The sequence below is a fragment of the Netta rufina genome, assembly GCF_964035555.1.
Source record: "Netta rufina genome assembly, chromosome: 4".
NCBI lineage: Eukaryota > Metazoa > Chordata > Aves > Anseriformes > Anatidae > Netta > Netta rufina.
Genome location: NC_140127.1, coordinates 34,546,304 through 34,566,184, shown reverse-complemented (window position 1 = coordinate 34,566,184; position 19,881 = coordinate 34,546,304). Strand labels below are relative to the sequence as shown.

At 37.7% G+C, this 19,881-nt stretch overlaps 1 protein-coding gene across 1 annotated transcript in view; it reads left to right on the top strand.

The window, feature by feature from the left end:
* Positions 1-19,608, top strand: part of EDNRA (endothelin receptor type A) — a 34,736-nt gene extending 15,128 nt beyond the window's left edge. Inside the window, exons 3-8 of the mRNA XM_084285605.1 lie at positions 533-660; positions 8,884-9,082; positions 13,034-13,186; positions 15,322-15,455; positions 15,856-15,964; positions 17,935-19,608. Of these exons, the coding sequence (XP_084141731.1) occupies positions 533-660; positions 8,884-9,082; positions 13,034-13,186; positions 15,322-15,455; positions 15,856-15,964; positions 17,935-18,075 (864 nt within the window). The 3' untranslated portion in view covers positions 18,076-19,608. The remainder of the gene's footprint in view (positions 1-532; positions 661-8,883; positions 9,083-13,033; positions 13,187-15,321; positions 15,456-15,855; positions 15,965-17,934) is intronic.
* The last annotated feature ends 273 nt before the right edge of the window (positions 19,609-19,881 follow it).

Sequence of the window (19,881 nt, the reverse complement as noted above, 5' to 3'; positions counted from 1 at the left end):
GCCGCTCATTCACATCTTTCCAAATGGATGCCTTTCTGTTGCGTGGTAGTACAGCCCACATGTATGAAGCTAGTCCTTTAGAACATAATATGGAACTAATTATGTGTGTACACTATCTTCTCCACACACTTAACAATCTGGCAGTGTCTACTGACATGGTGGTGTATTTACAATGACAAGAATCTACTTGCATGCAAGCATGGGAATTTGGCTCTGAGGTATTTCATTATGAACTATGAATTACGCTTTGAATCCTTGGTTCTGGGCCATAGTAATCGCAACCATTTATGACAGGGCTGAGTTAGATTTTCACTGTTTGGTATTGGTGGCTGAAGCACATCAATAAAAGATCCTTTAACAATGCAAGTGTAGAAGGTCAACACTTAAGTTTTCACCCTCTATGCCTCTATGTTTGAAGTACGTAAATTTCGAGGTTACAATGATTGTGTCTAAGACAAGAAAGAATTGTGATTGTTACACATTTGCTAAGCTATTGTTTAAATATTCTGCTTGTTTTGTATCTTCTCTTTAGCTCCTGGCTCAGCAATGGCCTTTTGGAGATAGTGAATTTGGACAGTTTCTTTGCAAATTCCTCCCCTTTATACAGAAGGCATCAGTGGGAATCACAGTCCTTAATCTCTGTGCCCTTAGTGTGGACAGGTACAGTATGTTCTACTCTTTTGATTGACACCGTTCTTTCCCTTGCAGTTGTACTAATAGTGGGAATACTCAGTATGGTCTTCTTAGCAGACAGACTACAGTATAGATGTAACCTAAATTCTGCTTTTTGATATCCTGGCTATAACAAAGCACCACATCTGTAGCTCAAAGTATACCACGAAGCTACTAGACCTCATGCCTACTGAATTAATTTCATAGCTTTTTAAAGGTATTTAAAAGGTTTATTAAAGCATTATCTCAATTTCTCTTACCAGACTAAATTTTATTGGGATTTGAGTCAGTATTCTTTTTTTTTTCTTTCTTGTATGTGACATAATGTTTGCTTTGTATTTGAACAGGATCATAATCTTTAGTCATAAAAATATTTTTTTTCAACTCATTGCCTATGGACTATAATTACAGTATTCATTTTAATAACTTATACAGCTAACTGAATTTTATTGAAAAACATGCTGGAAAACGGCTTTGATAGTTTGATGTTGATAGTTTGAAAATTAATAAAACTCTGCTAAAAGTGCTCAAGAAGATATATAAACATTATGGTAGGACAACAGCTAAGATGCTTTTGAACATTATTCTTTTATGCTTTTTTTTTCTTCATGAATATTAGGCAAAAGCAGATGGAGAATTCACATACTTAAAGGCTCTTTATTTTTATTGGTCTTGAATATACTTGTTCATGTTCTAGTCTAAGATTTCAGTAATTCTGATACAGAAATCGTTGATAAATAGAATGCATTATGCATATTAATATAGTGATGCAAATATAAATGAAACTTTAAAAATAATCTTGGTTTGGTTTTGTATGAAAAGTTGATGTGCAAGGTTTGCAATGGATGAGTAACTGAGATGTATCTATTCCTGAAATGATTCCTTATTGCATTGGTAACTCATTAGCTGACCTCGTTAGCTCATTAGAAACAAACAAACAAACAAATGTTCAACAAGGCCAAGTGCCGGGTCCTGCACCTGGGGCGCAATAACCCCAAGCAGAGCTACAGGCTGGGAGAGGAATGGTTGGAGAGCTGCCAGGCAGAGAAGGACCTGGGAGTGATGATGGATAGTCGGCTGAATATGAGCCAGCAGTGTGCTCAGGTGGCCAAGAAGGCCAACGGCATCCTGGCTTGTATCAGGAACGGTGTGACCAGCAGGGCTAGGGAGGTGATCGTCCCCCTGTACTCGGCTCTGGTGAGGCCGCACCTCGAGTACTGTGTTCAGTTTTGGGCCCCTCGCTACAAGAAGGACATCGAGGTGCTTGAGCGGGTGCAGAGAAGGGCGACGAAGCTGGTGAGGGGCCTGGAGAACAAGTCCTACGAGGAGCGGCTGAGGGAGCTGGGCTTGTTCAGCCTGGAGAAGAGGAGGCTCAGGGGCGACCTTATCGCTCTTTTTAGGTACCTCAAGGGAGGCTGTAGCGAGGTGGGGGTTGGCCTGTTCTCCCACGTGCCTGGTGACAGGACGAGGGGGAATGGGCTTAAGTTGAGCCAGGGGAGTTTTAGGTTAGATGTTAGGAAGAACTTCTTCACTGAAAGGGTTGTGAGGCACTGGAACAGGCTGCCCAGGGAAGTGGTGGAGTCACCATCCCTGGAGGTCTTCAAAAGACGTTTAGATGTAGAGCTTAGGGATATGGTTTAGTGGAGGGCTGTTAGCGTTAGGTTGGAGGTTGGACTCGATGACTTTGAGGTCTCTTCCAACCTAGAAAATTCTGTGATTCTGTGAAATAAACACAAGTGCTCTATTTCTTTTATGAGTCTATGACTATAAACAGAATTCTAATGCTCAGACTGTATCTGTCCAACATAAAACACAATCCCATGGACTACTCTAAATCCTAGATCAAACACATAGGAAACTTGCAGATTGTTCACTAAGTTCTCACCAATGAGTTTCCACTAGATTTAGTGAACATACGTTACATATGTTTTCATAAATTGGAAGTAACTCAGCTGAAGCTATCTTTTTATATATGCATGCTTGTTTTTCTTTGTTTTGTGATTATTTTGTTGTTGTTGTTGTTGTTTGTTTATAAACACTGGTTTGCTAATCTTTAAAATAACCAAATGCCATTTCCATTTGAGCATAAAACCTTGTATGGGATCATATGCAAACTACTTAATTTCCTCCTCCAAACTACATGCTTTGTCAAGGACATAGTCTTTATCACTTGGTGCTACTGTAGTAAATGACTGCAGAGAATGTGTGTTTGAAAACAGATACATAGAGCCAGACTCTGATATTGGCTAACACATATTGAATCTAAGTTACACTATCATTAAATCAAGATCTGACAACACCTTAGACAAATTAGGTCAGGCACAGGAGTGACAGGCATAATCATATTAGTAAAGAATTCTACATCAACTAAAGGATATTTTTTAATATGAAAAATGAGTACATTTTTCACAAAAACTTGTGTGCTGTCACAGCTGGACTATTTCTGGTCTACAGGATAGCTATTTTTTCCTTAAAAAATGCTCCTGAAAATGTTCTCTTTTATAGTTAGTTAGTTAGAGAGCGTATATATGGGACTGCATTCTGCAAGGTAAAAATAGATGGATGCAATCAGTACAATGAATACAGAGCTCCGAAGCTTTGATAATTATTGACTCCTTAGCTCTCATTTGTAGACTACAGCCTTGCTTTAGAGCCCAATGTTTGTTTTTTCTTACAGGGACTGGTCCCTGTGTTAACTACACCTTACTGTGAAACACCACTCATTACTAGTGCCCCTTGCACAAAATGGCATGCACTGACAGCGTCTTAAGGTTTAACTGTGCATTCCCAAAGGAACAATGCCCATTCACACATAGAGAGGGTTTCAAGAGGCTGAAAGAAAACACCAAACCAGCCATTCACCCTTCAGAGGAAGATCACATTTATTTCAGATGCCCCTCAGACATTTTTAAACTCTGAATCATGATCATGATGAAAGTCTGACACTTCTTCTAAACAGTCCCTGACTATGACTAAGAGGAAGGATGTTTTCCTTCCTGAGCTTTTACTTTTCCTTATGTCTCAGACATAACAGTTTTGATGAAGAGATGGTTTTTAAAAGTGCCGATCTCATTTCATAGGTATACACTCTCTTCTTGACCCTTCTGAATACCAAATTTCACAGGACAGTCATTTCAGATTAGGTGCTTCCATCTGGACCAACTTCCAGTAAACGTATAAAACATCCAGGTTATAGCAGTAAAGCAAAGCAGTAAGAGCTTTATTATATTAACTGTTATTATATTATTAATGGCTCTTATTTTTAATGTAATTACTTTCAATTATCAATTTATTATATTGCTGTCAACACACTGCCAGCTGGCTTTAGAATGAAGAACTGCAGTGATCTGATCTCTCACAGCAAAGAGGAATAGATTGGTACCAGTAACAGTATAGGAACTGTTCTGCTGCTAACCTTGGCAGTGACTGCTTCTCATGTGCTTGACATTTTATAAAGGGCTTTCCATTTTATAAAGGGCTGGTGGTACTTGCAGAACAGAAGTATGTTATACTAGTGGGTCACTTGAACAACTAATTTTAATGTGGTCAAAAGGAACAGGGAGGCAAAACCACCTACTCTGTAAAACAGCAGCAGGCATAGGGGAGGCACAGGCGTTCCCTGTGCAACGTGCTCTAAGTGACCCCGCTGGAGCAGTGGGATTGAACTTGGTGATCTCCAGACGTCCCTCCCAACCTCAACCATTCTGGGATTCTGTGACTCATAGTCCACACACAAGCTATAAGCCAAGGTTTAATTTTCATACACTCCTTGACTTCATTTCATAAGGCGAACAGTACATTTTCTTTTTTAATTGTGACTAGATACCACTATGGTAAAGTCCATCCAAATTGTTCCAAAAACTAATCTAGGCCACAGCAAAAACCACAAGGCTACAGCATTAATGTGACCAATACTGAAAGGCTAATTAGAGTTCTGGAATTATTCCTTACCAAAGAATGATGAAATCATGGAGAGGGTGTTGAAAAGCATCAGAAATGATTCAATGACCTTAGAGATCTCAGCAAGTTGCTTCTCAAAAATAATGGTGAAAAAGCCACTTAAACATTACATCCAAGTGCTGAAACACAGATGATGTATCAGATATCCTTTAGGTCTTAGTTTTGCAAAGAAAATGTAATATTAACCCACTGATCAAAGTTGCAGCCAGATTCCGAATGAAAATAAGGTACACATGTTTAACAATGAGGTTAATTAACTACTACAAGACATCACCAGGGAAAGGTGAAGGTGTGCTGTTTTTTATGTTCTCAAATCAATACAAGATATCCTTGTGGAAGACATGCTTTGAACCAGTTATAACTAGATAGGAGTGCACTATTTAATTTTATGTATGTATACTTTATGATGTAATGATCCCTTGTCCTCAAATACTCCGCATATTTAAATACAAGTAGTAAGAGGGACTGCAGGGTCCATAAAAAGAAAGTTGGAATAAATAGCTAAGAATGAGAGAAAAGGGAAGAGGAGAAAACACAGAGGAGAGAGCAATTGAAGGGTACAGTATACTAAAGTTGACAGCACATACACGAGCAATAGAAAGAGGAAAAAAAACTGGGGGGGGGGGGGGGGGAGAAGAAAGAGAGCCACAGCACTAAATAGGGAGAGGGAAATGATTTGGAAAAGAGCTGAATGTTTTAGAAAAGATTGGAGAGAAAAAGAAAACAAACAGAAACGGCAAATGAAAAGATAAAACATGCACATATACACAGATTTTAGGCTGAGGAATTAAATGTAATGTGTGATGCATCTATATTATTTCATTTCCCTGGCAGCCATCCTATATTTTTTAAGTGTGAGGGAAATAAACCCTGCAGTATTTCCCATTCATAATTATGGGAGGTTTGTGGCTAGACAAAGATCCTATATATTACATAATTCACAGAACACCCACTTGAAAAATTTTACTACCACTATTTTTCAAATCACTCTTAGAGCAGTGAGTAGAGACAAAGTAATTGCGGGCTAATATGTATTCAGGAAATTTTGATCTAATTAGTGAACTTCCTATCCTTTAGGTGAAACCATTCATAATATTTTTCAGACAGTAATTCTGCATCTGATGGTTATTTGAAATGTTAACTGAAAAAAAATTGCCAATAAAATATATATAGAATCCAAATCCTTGCTGCTGTGCACACTGACCTTCTGTACAAAGCAGACATAACTTGAAGAGAAACAGGTATAAAAAAATGCAAGAATTCACAGTTTCTAACCCATTTGTTGTCATTTAGATAGTTACACAGGTAACGCAACAAAAATTTATGTCTTACTTGAGAAATGTGTAGTCTATAGTCTCCTGTTTAAGGACATCCTGCAGTCAAGGATGATGAGGTAGTACCCTGCACCTTGTGCAGCTGATTTTATTGATTGTAAAAGTTCCAGTTAGTAAACTTCCAATTGATTGTTATATTTCCAAAGTTCACCTGGTACAAATATCTGAGTATTTGTGTGAATATTCCTAGGAATATTGCATGTAGTAATTAAATCTAAAATCTGATATTTGGTAAAATGAAATATGAGAGGATCACAAAACATTCAAAATTAAATCTGAATTTTAATACGAATAATTGTGTGGGAAGATCTGATGTTGAGCATTACTTTCCCAATTATTTCAACATAGGTTGTTTCAGTGCTCTCAGAATTCCATTCTCATAGGCCTCCTCCCCACAAGTGAACTCTTGACTCCATCCTTTCTGAGATCCTTTGAAGATAAGGATGCCTTCAGAAGATGCTTTCGTTTTTAATCTGCAAGTCCAAAATGTAATGCTTTGCTTTAGTACTTTCAAAATCTTTATACATACATTTCTGTTAAAATGGTGTACCAAGAACCTATCTCTAGTACACCCATGACTATGCAGTGTATGATACTGCTTTTTTATCACGAGATATCAAAGCAAAGGTTTCTAGTTAGTTTGCTGCAAGCATGGTGGCATACAAGGCTCTGACACCTTCCACTGTTGTTCTTTGATAATGCCTTCTGAAGTTTGTGTGAAGGGCTTAAGGCCTGATTTTGCATTCCTGCATCTTCCTTCTTCTAACATCGAGGCTACAGGGTATTTAGTTCATGTGTTCCACCCTGTTAATATGAATGAGCACACTTCCAAACAAAAAAAGGGGACGTGATAGAGGGAATCAGAAGAAGTGCTACGTGTGAATCCTTAATCTCAAATTAGTGTTTTGTTTAGAGGAGGGGTGTGGTTGCCTTTAAATAACTAATTTTTACAGACATCTGTAGCCTAGGTCCTACATCCCTTGGCAGTTTTTTTCCCACCAGAAGCTCTTCATTCCTTCCATCTCAGAAATACAAACTTGAACCCTTCCCAGTATATTCAAAATAATTGTAATCCAGAGTTCTCAACTACTCTTTTCCTTAAACCCTTGTTACCCCTGAGCCTTTGAGCCCATGCCAAAACTCTGACTTCCTCCAATCATAAGCCATCCCACTCTCATCCTTCCACACCCTAATCCTCCAAATGAAAACTCTGTGATCTAAATTCCCCTGTTCTCTCTTTTCCCTGCCAAATCTCGCCCATCCCTGCTACTGAGAGCCTATGTACTTGCAAATTGTACACTCCTGGTCTGCTGAGGGCACCTTCTTTTCCCACACCCTCCACCTTCCTTGTGCCTGCTGGCATGCTCTGTTGTTAGTTGCTGTCATCTGTTAAAATCACCACTTCATTTGCTTTTCTTTGAAAAGCTTAACCTTGGCTCCTGCCTTGGAAAGGTGTTAAGGATAGACGTAGCAGCTGCATGAATCCAAATGTGTCTGCCAGGACTCATGCAGCAGAAAATGAGGGCATGTCAAAAGAATACTTGTCATAGTCAGGACAGTAAAATGCCACAGCTCCATACAATTTTTAACTGCTTCAGTAACTTCTTATTCTCACCTTTATAAAGCAGAAGAACAACTCTTCTTGACTTTTTTCTCCTCAACTAAAGAAGACTATTTCATCCGTGCATGCCATGATAAGCCCGTATAGCACTGTGGTTCCAAATGGGAAGGTGCTATTCTTTTGTGGAAGTAAAATAAACAGTTTAGAAACTGTTATATCACCAATGACCGAAAGCTCTCCAGTATGCATTTCAGATTAGTACAAGAACACAATAATGTTCATTCTTTCCATAATTTTAGATAGCATTGTCTTTGCTAAATTGTTGGAAATGCTAAGTATCTTATTTACTATAGCTATTGCTAGATAACAGTTCCGTCTACTAATGAATTTTCTATTTACAGACTGGTATTACTCTGTATTACATGCCCATCTGTCTTCTTCCAATAATTTTTGAACCTATTGAGCAGACTTGACAGAGAGGTTAAGGTCTGAAAGCTAATAAACTCCTACAAGTTCCTTGAAAACTGGCAGACAAGTCGAGGAGAAAGACCCTCTCAGTTCCCTGACTGGGGGAAAGGCTGTAGCCTGTAACAAGAATCCTCCAACACGGGAAAGACAGAGAAAGTAAAGAGAGGAAGAGAAAAAGGGAGACGTGCTATAAATGTTTGGACTGTATTTGAAACTTTTTTGAGTTCTTACCTTTTATCAGGGATTTGAGCTATCAGATGCATACATATAGAGAAATAGGTTTCAGCAATTCCACTTTTTCAAAGAAACTTGGTATTTGAGAGATAAAGTTATGGGAAAAATGCTTTGCTTTTGGTATGTGCACACCTCTTAGCCATGCACTTCAGCTTCTCATCAGAAAGGTGATGTAAAGGCTGGGATCACTGCCAGACAGTCCTAACTAGCACTCAGCTGTATTCTAAAGCCAATACAGGATATACCTCATAGAAACAGTACTTTCACCATTAGCATAAATAAAAGAAATGCATTTTCATTTGATGAAAAATATTTTCACAGTATTTCATTGCATGCCAGCTGACAACTCCACTTCAGATAGCACTGCAGTTACAGCTGAGGTAGCTGTGCCAGATCTGTTAGAATGGCTAGTGTGTTAGAAAGATTTTTCTTCTGCTGTTATATCATCTGATCTAGATGATCACCCCTTGATGTGCGCTGCTGTGTCCTAGGTGGCTTGACAGCTGGCAGAGCCCCTGGAACAGGCAGGAAAAACAAGCAACATGAGTCTAAGATGTCAGCTTTGGGATTTTCCTTCGTATATAAAACTGGAGCAAGATGTTTGAATTTAAGGAAGAAGTTGGAAGATTGGACACTAATGCCTTTCTCTTTCAGGTATAGAGCAGTTGCCTCCTGGAGCCGTGTTCAGGGCATTGGAATCCCTATGATCACCGCTATTGAAATTTTCTCCATTTGGCTTCTGTCTTTTATACTGGCTATTCCAGAAGCCATTGGTTTTACTGTGGTACATTTCAAATACAAGGATGAAAGTTATGTTACCTGCATGCTCAATCCTACAAATAATTTTATGTTGGTAAGTAACATCCTTTCTTCTCTTTTTGGAATCCACATCATATAACTTAGACACTTAAGATACTGGATTATAATATGCTTTATTTATCCATTAAAGTGCAAATAGCATTCTAATGTGTATTGATGCAAAAAAGGTCCTTCATGCACAGTTACCAGCCTCTGCTTTCATCTAGAGATCCTAAATGTGACTTTACATTTCCATTTATTCCCTACTGAGGATTCTTAATACAGAAATTTGCAATTTGGGCCCGACTAAAGTACAGCCAAGAGATGTCAGTGTAGCCAGAGCCTTGGGAGGTATTGTGTTTCTAGGTATAACACCCTGAAGCCTGTAACTGTCAGAAAACGTGTTTTACCGTGATGAGTCATTGGTTTGTGTGCAGTAGCCAGGTCCTTTGGCAGATAAATAATAGGGTGGGGCCATGCTCTAACATAGCTTTTCCTATTCTAAATGCAGTTACAAAATCAGAGGATAATCCCTTCATTTATTAGAAATCATGGGTACAAATCTGACAGACTCACATCTCTAACTTAGGTAGCTTAGGCACTGTTAGCTGTCATCAAGACACAGCAACTCAGGAGCAAGAGATGTACCCGAGTACAAACCAGACTTCTTTGGCACGCTTCATAGCACTCGTCCTCTGTGCTACTAAACCTTAACAGTGGCAAATATCCACATTAGATTGTTCAAAGCAAGTCAGGTGAGTAGTCACTACAGAGTTAACATATCTTTACTCCATAGAGGGATGGTGATTATTTTCTTGGCTTTCCATTGCGAAAATGGGAAAGTGATATATTACTGTTTTTTTTGTGAACCCAAAGAAGGGCCAGTAACCATTCAACAATTAATAATCATCATCATCAGAAAAAAAAAAAAAGTTTCATTCTGTTTTGTCTCTGAGGATGCAGATAATGCAAGGTCTTCAGTCTTGAGGGAAAATCCACCCAGAGTTTCTGGGTCTTTTTCTGACCAAGATTTTTTAATAACAGAGTGTAAGCTTCTCTGTTTTTGAATGTCTGATCTTGAGTTAGATCCCAAGCTTGGGATCCCACATGGCCTGGGTTAGAATTGAGAAGGGTGAGGCAAATGAAGTTAGGAAATTTAGAAAATAAAAAGTACGTATGAATTGTGTTTTTCAGTGGAATATCTCCAATTTTGGTTGGGTTAGACTGCAGGGATGGCAGAAAGAGTCAGAGACAAGAGCAAGAGAAAACAAAAGCAATACCCTAACGGAAATAATTAATGTGGGTGAAGAGGGAGTGGAATTGCCCAAGATTTATGGTATCTCTGTTTCTAAACTCTACAGGCAGTATGGCTGTAGATGCTATGGTTTAAAGAAAATGATTTATGAAATGCACACTGCAGTAAATGTAGGCCTTTCCATTTTGTAGTGGTTTTTCTCCACAGATGTGCCTGGACAATCTTCACTTCTTCTCTCCTTGAGAAAAAGAATGCTTTTCTCATCATGCTTCTCAAAAACACTACAGTTCAGGTCTTCCACAGGCATGTTAACTTTAATGATTATCGTTCTGTTTTTAATGTAGTTAAGAGAATAGCTTGGTTCATTTTGTTTACTAGCAGAAATTAGTATTGTTTATTTGCTCAGAATAATTCAACAGCTCCAAATTTCACCATGACAATTTGATTTTCAGTGAAATAAATCAACATTTAGGTCCAAACTGAGAATAAGTGTTGGACACATCAGTCAAAAAAAATGTTGTGTTTCAATGCATCGCAAGGGAGTACAAATATGAGATTAAAATGGAAATACCATTTTAACCTTAACTATAATATTCACTACCACAAACATCACAATAAGTGATTACTAAACTGTGGGAAGTACTTATGATTAACTTTTATTTTTAATAGGGGAATTTATTCAATTTTAAAGCTGTCTTTGAAAGACTTGAAAGGTTCTTGCTAGACCATGATTCCCTAGAGGCTGAGCGCACTAGAAAACTTGTTTAAAATGCACATTTCCTGTAGAAAACCAGTTCCATGTGGGCTTTCAAGACAAACAAAAGAATGTCTACTTCTCTTAAATCAACCCAGTCATGTGCTTTGATGCAAGCTTTGAGAAAGCCAGATTCCATAATTAATCATTTACAGACATTTTTGTGTAGGTTTTGTATTTTCACGAAGCCAGGTCATCAGTCAGGGTTGTGACACAGGACTATGGGTGTGTTCTTGACTGCCATGCAATGCTCACGAAAGCTGGTAGCCTGCTAGGAGAGAAAGCTTGCCTTGCAAATGTAGCATGGATTCACACAGTATACATTTTGCTGTGCTGCCCAACCAACATGCTTCTAGTCTGACCCAGAGGAATTTGCCACAGAAAAGATAATTGCTACATGTATTTGTAATACTTTTCTCTGCAGGAGCAGTGGTAATTAGATTTCCCCTCAGTACAAACTCTTAAAATATGAGGCGTTTTGTTTTCTGGTTTTCTGCTGGCAGAAGCTCAGGTTCTGAGGGGAGTGAGGGGAGGGGGAATTTGGCCCCAAAGGAGAGAGCAACTATGCAGCTGACTCTATCCCCTCCTCACCCAGGGATGAAGCTAAAATGAGGAGGAGGAAACAAGCTAAAGAACACAGTTCAAGATGTCCTGTAGGGTGGGGTTGTGGCCTAGATACCAGTAGCATACTCGAAATTAGCAAGCTCTGTAAGCAGCTAACTCTGTTGGGATGGAGGAAGAAAAATCAAAAACATTCCCTTTTTCTCAGTAAATCAACTCCCTAGTGTAAGTAAAGCAGATTAAAAATGAATGTTATTAAATACAGTCTATTAAATTGCATTTGTTTCCTTTATCTTTTAAAGTTTAGAACTGTTCAGCTTTAAATGTAAACAAGATGTCAAGAGTTTAACTTCTTCAGACAGGATCCCTAATAATCCTCAGTTATTAGCATTTTGACATTTGGTGTGGGAACTGTGATGTTACTAGAGCACATCCGCTAGGAATAAACAAGCTAGGGAAAAGATTATGAGAAAGAAGGTTCCCTATTACACATATCCATCTCAGTGACTAACAATGTAGAGACAGGAAGTCTTTAAAATGTCATATTTCAGTACATGGTTTTGGCTTAGCATGAAGTTTAAAAACTAAGATTTAATATTTTCTCCAGTCTGAAAATGCAACCATCTACAAAAAAAAAAAAAAAAAAAAAAAGAGGAATTTTAAATGTTTTGTCAAATGTAGTATTTCCCATAATACATAAATGTATTAACTTAAACTACAACTTGAACTACAACTTATATTTAAAACTACACAGCAACGCACTGCTACTCTATAATTCCCTCAATGTCCTGTCACAGAAGTCAAATAGCATGAAAGGCAGGCAAAGAGTTAAAAGTAACCGTACTGCTGGAAGCCACCAGCCCTAAGCGTTGCATATATCAGACGAACACTTATGAAGTGGCCCCTATCTGCCCTGCACATAAGCAAACCAACTACCAATCTTCTCACTGATAACAAAAGGTGATTAAACTTACAAGACATTTTGAATTTTCCTTTTTTGGAATTGGGGCAGAAGCCACAGAGGTAAATGGCATTTCCTGAGACAGGCTTTTAGTGAGATTTGTTGTCTCATACTGACAGTGTCTACATTTTGGCATGTTCTTTTCACGTAAGCTGAACTCCAGTTTTCTTGAGTAAGTGTAAATGTTCAGAAAACACAACCAAAGGAAATTAATTCCAACCCAGGACAGATTGCAGCAAGGGTACAGTCAGGTTGTTAGTAAGGTAAAATTAAGGTTTACACTGCCACAGTTCCCATTTTGATGTTGGTCCAAAATAGATGCGAATTATAAGGAAGTTTACGTAATTTGGAACTGTTTGCCAATAGACAGATACCAGGATACAAACTGTCACACCTTCCATTTCCCATACCTTGCTGTGGTACTTTCCATTGAATTATATGAAAATACCTTCTCTTTTCTTTCTCTTATCCACAGTTTTACAAAGATGCAAAGGATTGGTGGCTGTTTGGTTTCTATTTCTGCATGCCACTGGCATGTACTGCCATCTTTTATACGCTAATGACTTGTGAAATGTTAAACAGAAGGAACAGCAACTTGAGAATCGCTCTCAGTGAACACCTTAAGCAGGTAAATATTAGGGACAGCAATGTTTGAAAATACTGTTCTTCTGTCTTTGGCTTAGCATAGAAATGTTTCAAAGTATATCTGAATACATTAAATTACAGAAGTAGGACTTGAGGATATAGGTTATTTTTGATAAGGTATTCAGTCAAACCTGCAACGTAAGACTATATCATAGTATAAGGAGACACTGAAGACAGCACACTCAAGAAACTAATGGTTTTCTTTCTTTCTGTTCTTCAGTGTGATGGCTGTGCTCCCCTGTTCTTTAACCTTAAATTACTGCTGGCTAAATGCTTTGAAATTTAACTACAAAGATTTGAAAAAAAAAATAAATCTTGACTTTTTATTCACTCCATACATCCCCCCTCCTTTGACGCACTTTGATATGTATCTTTAGGTTCATATAAAAAGCCATTGTAGAATAACTTGGTTTAGAAAAGGTGAGATTTGTTTCAGGCTTATTGCACTGCTGCAGCTACCACTCCTGTAGCTTTCCTGCTTTGAAAAGAGCAATAGGAGACTAGTACAAACAAATAATCATAAAGTCACTCACAGAACTGTCAGATCTCACTTTGATGTTTTTGCAGTGCTGTCTGATGTTTCATTCCTAACTGAAATTTTAAAAACAATCTGTAGCTTTTTCTCTGCAGTTAGTCAGACAACAGGCTATAATGTTAACGTCAGCCCCGCAAATTCCACTCTTTCTTTCAAATTCCACATTCACAGACGTGAATCCCTAAACCAGTCCTCTGCAGCTGAGTGAGTTCTCTCAGAGATTCCTCCTCTGCTGGCACACTTCAGAGCAAGGCAGACCAGAGGATCCTCCCCTCATGCACAAACCTTCCACTTTGTTCCCTCAGCAGGCCCCAAGGCCAGTAGCACAGCCTGTCCCTAGGGCCACACACAGGCTACTCCACCCATCCGAACTGGAATGGTATGTGCAGGGGAATCATCCCTCCAGCCTTCCCATCCTGATGCGCTGTGCCAGCAAGCTGCATGGACTAGCTGCTGGAGGATGAGTTTATGCCACAATTTACAAATGCTTCTCCTTTTAATGATCACATTTTGCCTTTCTTCCTTCCCTCCTACAGCCCTGTCCACATTAATTTCTAGTTATGATCCTTCTATTTTGATAAAAGCTATTATAAGAAAAAAGAAACAGTAATAGTCATATTCAACACCTACCAAGACTTATTCTAATCACACATTTCACTCTAAGTTTTTTAACGAGGGCCTTGAAATCCTTGCTATTGTTATGTGAAGGTGGCAGATCCAGAAGTGTTATTCTTACCTCTACATACGTTTCTCTTTATCAAATGCATGCCTACAAAACACAGTTATACATTGTCCAAAATCCTACATAACTTCTGTAAATCTCCAGAGTCGTGTCAAATGTCCATTAAATTTAAATCATTTCCTAACTACTAAGCATTATAAGATTAAGCTGTAACACAGACATTTCTAAAATGTTGCTCAAAGAATGACTACTTAAAAATATCAAGATTACATAGCAAGGATAACATAGAACAAAAAATACTTTGTGCAGTATCCCTTTATGTAACGAGAGGCATACTGAATATAAAATAATATATCACAATTTGGCATCCCGACTGTGGTACATGGTTCAATGTGGTTCAAGTACTCAATGTGGTACGCGACCCGGGTACATGGTTCAATGGATCTGCTATTGCCAAATGATTTAGGTGCTTTGGATTTACAAATTGCCCTATGTCAAGGATTAGGTGAAAGTGGTTTATCAAACACATGTGATCTGAGTTCCCCTCATACACGAAAAAATTTCCTTGCAGAGTATGTATATTTCTAAAGAAAGAGGTTTATCTGAGGGACTGCTAGAAAACTCATCCAGTATAGAGGAATAAGAAGGGCTGGAAAGGTTCAGGGATGTCCAGCAGTGGTTGTTGCTTGGCTAACAACTATGATGTCCTGGCAATGAGCAGTGTGCAAGTCCAAAAAAAAAAAAAAGTTCAGGGACATCGGATGGTCTGGAAGCTGCACTTTGGGAATCCTTGCATGCATTATCTAGATTACTTATCTTTGCTGCCAACATCGCTCCAGTACAATCAACTACCAATATGAACCACGCACTCAGTCATAGTTATTTTTACTTCTTTTTCCAGCGTCGAGAAGTTGCAAAGACAGTTTTCTGTTTAGTAGTGATTTTTGCTCTTTGCTGGTTCCCTCTTCATTTGAGCCGAATTTTGAAGAAAATGGTATACAATGAAAGAGACCCCGGCAGATGTGAACTGCTCAGGTACTCCATTTTCTATATCAATCAGTTGTTTATACTGAAAAAATATATCACATACTTGGGAGATTGTGTGAGAAATGTCATTGTGCATGCAATGTGCTGCATGTGGCATTAGAAGAGCAAATATGTCATTTTATGATTTTTCAACTACATCTGTTTTCAGGGGGATCAGTTTTAATGGGGTAACATAATTACAACATGTTGCCCATTGCCATTGTAATCACTTTCCTCTGGGTTTTGTGAACTGAGAGGTCGTTATTGACATGGCATGGTAAAATATTAGATTCAACAAGAGAGATGAGAATTAGTTTCTTTGACAGGAGAGACTGCAACCACAAATAGCATTGATGCTTCTACATTATATGAAGAGTTTAAAAGTTTTGCTTTCTTTTTTGTTGCTTAGTTTCTTGCTGCCATTGGATTATATCAGCATCAACCTGGCAACCATGAACTCTTGTATAAACCCAATTGCTCTGTATTTTGTGAGCAAGAAGTTCAAAAACTGCTTTCAGGTAAGATCTTGATAATATATAATGTCCAGTTGATGAATAGTATTAAACCACTTAGTTATCTATTTTTTTTGAGCTGGGAGGAGAGACATGCAAAGGAATGAATGATTATAAGTTGCCTAGTTTACCAGCTAACAGGTCACATAGCGCACATACCAAATTGAAAGTGAAAACTATCCACTTTGTCTGAAATGCTAAACAGGTAAATAAGTTTGACATAGTCCTCATATGTAAACTATCGCTGAGAGAGACACACTCTTCTAAGTACTATTTATCAGCACATGACATGTGCATGAAATTGGTTGATAATGTATTCACCACTCTGGATGAAGATAAAGGACATATACATAGGACACAAAATCTGCCAGCAGTTCAACAATCCCATTCTGACAAAAATTTTCAGTCTTCAATACCAAAGCAGGCATCTGAGTTGACTTTGGCAACTGAATAAGCATTACAGCTTTTACCTGCATTTTTCTAGTTCCTATGTATGAAAACATATTTTAATGTTAAAATATCTTCCTTGTCGCACTGTGCTTCTGCAAGTCCTCATTCACCTAACAAAGGCTATACAGGCAGAAAGAAAATGAGAACAAACAGTGTTAAAGAAAGTGGCAAGATGGAAAAGGAAGACTGAAATAGCTTTATCTGAAGGGAAAAAAAAAAAAAAAAAAAAAAAAAACAGAAGACAGAACAGTACCACAAAACTTTCAGGCTGCAAGGCTGCAAACAGGTGATGCAAGCTACTGAAAAAAAAAAATGTAATAAGTGATTAAAATACGGAATACCTGTTTTTCTGTAGCCTGATGAAACAGAAACTATTTTAAGGGAGTATTTTCACATGAGAAATAAGAAGTCAGCTTTACTTCTGGTGGTCCCTTACTTCATTTGGGAACTGTGGAGAAGACACTATGCCTCGACCTGTCCTCAAGTAAAAGGGCAAAGTAACAGGAACAGGGGTACTACCAGTGTGCTCCTCAAATCATTAGTTCATTCATTCCGTTTGCCCCTTCAAATACAACCACATCCAACAGTTCTAATTAAATAATTTTCAGCTATTATGTAATCCTTCACGGCTTTGCATTTATAGCTTCCCTTTTCCTTTCTGGTATCAAGATGATTACTTCAGGCAATCTCTTCATTTTATAGTAGAGTTTCTCACCCTACCTCTGTAGATATTTTATGTACCCGCCCACAGACAAACAGTACACGTATCGTCAGTCTGTCCGTACCTCTCTTCAACACTCCCTGCTCATTGAGTCCATGGAATGGATCTACTGCTGTTATTGCCATTGCTCCTCTGAGGCCCTATCCCTCTTTCTGCTAAAGTATAGATTCCATCTTCATAGAATGAGGCATTAGTTTCTGCAAAAGGAGGGGAGGAAAGCTGAAGAGCCATTTCTCCTCCTTTCAGAAGAGACAACAGAACATCACAGCCTGCGAAGAACACAGTACAACCATGAATTACCTTCTGTTCTTAAATGTGAAAAATAACACAACTCAGCATATACACCATCCCTTTTACTAGACAATTTTGCCTTCTTCCAAGATGTGAGAAGAGACCTAAGTCTCTTTTTTTCTCTTACATGTTAAGCAGCATGCTGATCCCTAAGCTTGAAGTGCAGTGAGAAAGAGGGGTGAAAAACAACCCAGCTCTTACAATGTTTACTGAATTCTGTCAGTTCTGAACCCATTTACCTTAGTCAAACAAATTTTCCATTTGATACTGTGAAAGTTTTTCTTAAATAAGAGCCACAGGCCAGGCCTAATTTGCTGCCTTTGTGACAATCAATCGTAAGAACTGCTTGCATTCTAGGATAAGAAATTGAAATTGGCCCAAGTGCAGCTATCACTCCCTTCAGCTAGAATTCTCTGTTCATTTCTGAATTAAAAATATTGTTGGCAATCTGCACAGAGTTGATAGATTTGTGCTAACCTTTTTTTAATTTTTTTTTTTTTTTTAATATTTCCAGTCATGTCTTTGCTGTTGCTGCTCCCAATCGAAAAGCTTGGTGACTTCACTGCCCATGAATGGAACAAGCATTCAGTGGAAAAATCAAGAACTAAATAATCACAATACAGACCGAAGCAGCCATAAAGACAGCATAAACTGAAAATTAAGGACTCTGACACAATTTCAGAATCAAACAGGAAAAAAAAGTCACAATAAAGCTATTTCAACAGGAAGTCCAGTGAGTGTTCCATCATCAATTCAGAAGTGTGCACCCTCGTACCTAACTCTAGAGGTGACTGAAACAGTTGATGGACTATAACTGTGATGATGCTCTACGAACTGAGATCTACTGGATGGTAATTCTGTCTTTGAAAATTATGTTGATGTGATTATAACACCAAAAAAATGACTTGAACTACACAGGTGGTTTGCTCTTCTGAATTAAGCAGGAACTGTCCAGTATCTGTAACTGGTACAAAACAATATTCTTCCTGATCGTGACCTAGAATTAATCACTATGGCATTTTTTAGAAGATAACAAAGTGGAATCTGTCTGTGTATATTTTCTCTCCTGCCATTTGTCTTTCAACTTCTATTTGTATGGTGGATATATTCCATGCACCACTACATTTTGCATGTCGTTGTTGTTATTTTTTTTTCATTTTTATGTTGGAAAATGTTTTGCTCCACACCAGTAGGTTATTTACTTGAGTTACAGTGAGTCAGGACATCAGCTGGGCAGTTCACATTTGTAGCACTTCAGTACTCAAAAACAGGAAGAAACAATATAAAATAGCATTGACATTTGGCACTTAAGCACAGATTAATACCAAAAAAGAGGTATTAGTAACACGGTACTGTACTGTGTTATTTATTCTAATGATCTGTACAAAAATAATAATAATAATAATAATAAACAGTATCTCTATCAGCAAAATGAATGAAAGATGCCCACAGAGGGGCATCTTACAAAATGTTTTCAATTAACCTGCCATGTTAATTCATAATCTATATGAATTTATTAATCTATATAGACAATAGCAGCTTAAAATCTGTGTCAAAATAAGGATCATCGGAACACAGTGAAACATTAATAAAGATGTCCAAAGAGTTATAAGGATATAATTATTTTCATAGCAACTATGCACAACACTACTTACACGTTGTGAACATGAAGCCATAGGTGAATGCAGAACTGTGGAAGTCCGTAAGAGTTGTATATGCACAAGGGTATTTTGTGCCTTATGTGTACAGACTTTTTTTTGTCTTATTTTCACAATGTTCAAAGATTTTAATGGGATTTGATACTTTATTAGAATTGTTAACCATACAAATGCTATTAATAATATATAGAAAATATTGCTTGCATACGTGTAAACTGGTGATTTACTTATCATTTCCATTCATTATGGTTACATGGCAAGAGATTCATTGTTTGGCTATAAACATTTTTAACTGGTAGCCTTTTATTAAACAGTGAAATTAAACAGTATGGTGATGTATATAATATGCCTTGTGCATAAATCTGCTAGGAAATTTATAGCATCTCCTGTGCCAGGTTAAGAAACATTAACTTAATTTCTACAATTTTTAAAAAATGTTACATTTTAAGTGAATGTGATATAATCCTGCATATTTTTATTTACAAGGTCAAAATGCTAGTGCCTACAATGACTTCTGCTGAACGAGTTTCCCAAACGTTTACATTCACACAGATCTTCTAAAATATATTAAAAAATATCTTTAACTTAGTTTATGTATTTTTGTGTGCTTTTGTCTCTGTGGCATATAATTGTGTATAAATATATACAAATGTACATTCTTGTGTTATAAACCTAAATACAGACTTTGACAGTGCCCTGTAGCAGTGCCCAGGAGCACGTTTAGTTGAATTTTATTCAAAACAGATCATCTTCAAGCTGTATCAAAAAATATACCGAATGAGTAACAATGCTTTCCTTTGAGG